Source organism: Austrofundulus limnaeus, unplaced genomic scaffold (genome assembly GCF_001266775.1).
Source record: "Austrofundulus limnaeus strain Quisiro unplaced genomic scaffold, Austrofundulus_limnaeus-1.0 Scaffold823, whole genome shotgun sequence".
NCBI lineage: Eukaryota > Metazoa > Chordata > Actinopteri > Cyprinodontiformes > Rivulidae > Austrofundulus > Austrofundulus limnaeus.
Genome location: NW_013953225.1, coordinates 52,516 through 55,212, shown reverse-complemented (window position 1 = coordinate 55,212; position 2,697 = coordinate 52,516). Strand labels below are relative to the sequence as shown.

At 49.4% G+C, this 2,697-nt stretch overlaps 1 protein-coding gene across 1 annotated transcript in view; it reads right to left on the bottom strand.

Annotated features, from left to right (window-relative positions):
- lrrc75a (leucine rich repeat containing 75A) overlaps window positions 1-595 on the bottom strand; it is a gene marked incomplete in the record, with an annotated part of 36,891 nt that extends 36,296 nt beyond the window's left edge. Inside the window, 1 exon segment of the mRNA XM_014028859.1 lies at window positions 65-595. Coding sequence (XP_013884313.1) covers window positions 65-316 — 252 coding nt within the window.
- Between the last annotated feature and the right edge of the window lie 2,102 nt (window positions 596-2,697).

The following is a 2,697-nucleotide window of genomic DNA, read 5'->3' as shown; positions in this document are numbered from 1 at the left end:
ACACACACACACACACACACACACACACACACACACACACACACACACAAACACACACACACACCTGTCTGAGAGTCTTCAGCATCTCTGTGGCCTCGTCCTGTTTGCCCTGCTTGGCCATCAGCATCATGTCCTGGATCATCCCGATGCGCCGCTGGTAGGGCGGCGGGGCCGTGCCCCCCCGGGTCAGCCTGTCTCCTGACTTCAGCACGAGGGAGGTCAGGAGGTCCCCTCTCTCCTTGGAGGGGGTCCGCCTCCAGCTGTGCTGAGGACTGTCTCCTCCGGGCTCCGGGCCTTTGCTCTGCTTGGCCCCCATGGCGCAGCCTCAGTGGGAACTGTGGTCCCACCTGGCGGTCATGCAGAGGCAGGCTGGTTGAATGTTGAACAGGTCGGTCCTGGTTGAACAGGTGAGTTCAGGGCTGCAGCATGAAGCAGAGACAAAGAGGCCGGACTCTGCTGCAGACAAGGAGCAGTGTGGGCAGGGAGTGGACTGCAGGCTGCTGCCTGCAGCATGGCCGCCAGCACAGACCCAGCACAGACCCAGCACAGACCCAGCACAGACCCTGCACAGACCCTGCACAGACCCAGCACAGACCCAGCACAGACCCAGCACNCAGACCCAGCACAGACCCAGCACAGACCCTGCACAGACCCTGCACAGACCCAGCACAGACCCAGCACAGACCCAGCACAGACCCAGCACAGACCCAGCAGAGTCAGAGGCTGTGGGACAGAGCAGCCTGCATCCCGAAAACAACTTCAAAATATGTCACTTCCGCAGCATGGAGCCTCCTCCTGCCCTGTCCAGTCCTGCAGCGGAGCCATCCGTCCTGGACTGGAGGAGGAGGAGGAGGCAGGGTTCGGTCTGCAGAGCTCCTTCCTCGGCCGCAGGAAGTCACGCAGCAGCCCGCATTTAACGTCGCTCCGCGGGCTGCAGCTCCGCGCAGGACCCCGGACCGCTGAGGCTGTGGTGTGCCCTCGCCCCGGGTGAATCACGCATCGCAGCCTGTGTCGGAGCGAAAGGGAGGCGTCGGGGACGTGAATCCTCCCCACGGTGCTGGAGGGGGGCAGGGAGGGCTGAGGACAGCGGCTCCGATGGGATCTCCAGTCCGCACCCACTTCCACTGAAAACACGCAGGCTCACTGTGGCCATTAAAACACGATGAGTCAGAGCTTAAAGAGCTGCACACAGCTGAGCGTTCATGTTCATGTTTATTACAACAGACAGGTTTTACACTGGCTCCAGTCAGCAGGGATTTACAGAGAAAAACATGTTTCTGAATGTTTAACATTATTATGAACATTTAATTTATTTGAGTTTTCACAGTGAAATTCGTCTTATTTAAATAATATTTTGGTTGTTATTTACACATTTCTGCTCTGTTCATTTTTGTTTACATTTTTCCTTGTAGATTAGTTGAAGTTTGCACATATCTGTCCAATAAGATCCCAGTGCTCCCCACTGAGCATGATGCACAGTGAGGGGACTGCTGCCCCCTAGTGGCTGATCTGAGTGCAGCAACACTAAAACCACAATCAGCACTAAAATACTGGGGTTGAGGTCAGGTGTTACATCCCCAATGTGGATGTTTGTCTTTCCATTGAAGTAATGCCTTGTGTGTTCTTTTAGGCTCCGCCTCCTCTCCTGTGATTGGGTGCTGCTCCTTGGGTCTCAAGCCAGTCAAATCAGCTGGGCCCTATTTAATGGCTGTGAAGCTGCACTCCTGGGTTTATGGGCCACTTCACTGCCATACACCACTGATTGTTGTGTCAGCTAAGGGTTCGTTATTTTACAAACTAATGTAAACTTGGTCAGGCTGATTTTGTAGGGGAGAGCTGCCTTTTGTTTAACCTTAGTTCTCACCTGTTTATGTGCTTTTTAGTTAGGTAAGGTTATTTTAGGTTTGTATATTTTATTTTCATTGGGGTTAGGTAAGTTTAAATTTTATTTTTATTTTAGGGTTGTTTTATTTGTTATTTTGGCCTGAGCTCTCCCTGAAGTCTTTTAATCAGTCTTTATAGAAAAGAAACTTAAAACATGGCAGAAAATAAACATCTTAAATGCCATTTTGACTCCTCCTTCATTGTCTAGATTTATGTTAGTCCCTTTAAATTCCTAGACCAAGCCAGGCGACGTAACATCAGGAATTCAAGAAGGCCTTTTCTTCAATCCTAAAACTTGAAGATGTTATTATCATCTTGGAGTGTAGAGTGTTGTATAAAGCACCACAAAGTGATACTTGATTAAAAGTACAAGTACACTATATTGCCCAAAGTATTTGCTCACCCACCTAAATGACTGCACCAGTGCACAAAGGTCCATAAAGACATGGATGTCAGAGTCCTGACCTCAACCTGATAGAACACTTTTGGGATGAATTAGAGCGGAGACTGAGAGCCAGGCCTTCTGTCCAACATCAGTAAGTGACCTCACAAATGCAGTGTAGTAGAAAAGTTAAAGTCTTCTCTAAGAATTTTGTATAGTGGTATTAATTTATATTTTCAGATCTTCCAAGGTGCCAATTATGGAACTCTCTGTACATTGCTGCCCAAATCAAATTCTGGAAGTGGTCATTCAACTAGATCTGTTACAAAAGGACAACTGATATTACCAACTTTTAAAAACTGTTACGGCCCAGCGGACACACGCATGAGCTGCTGAGCTGCGGAGTTCTCAACTCGCTTAAACAACTAAAC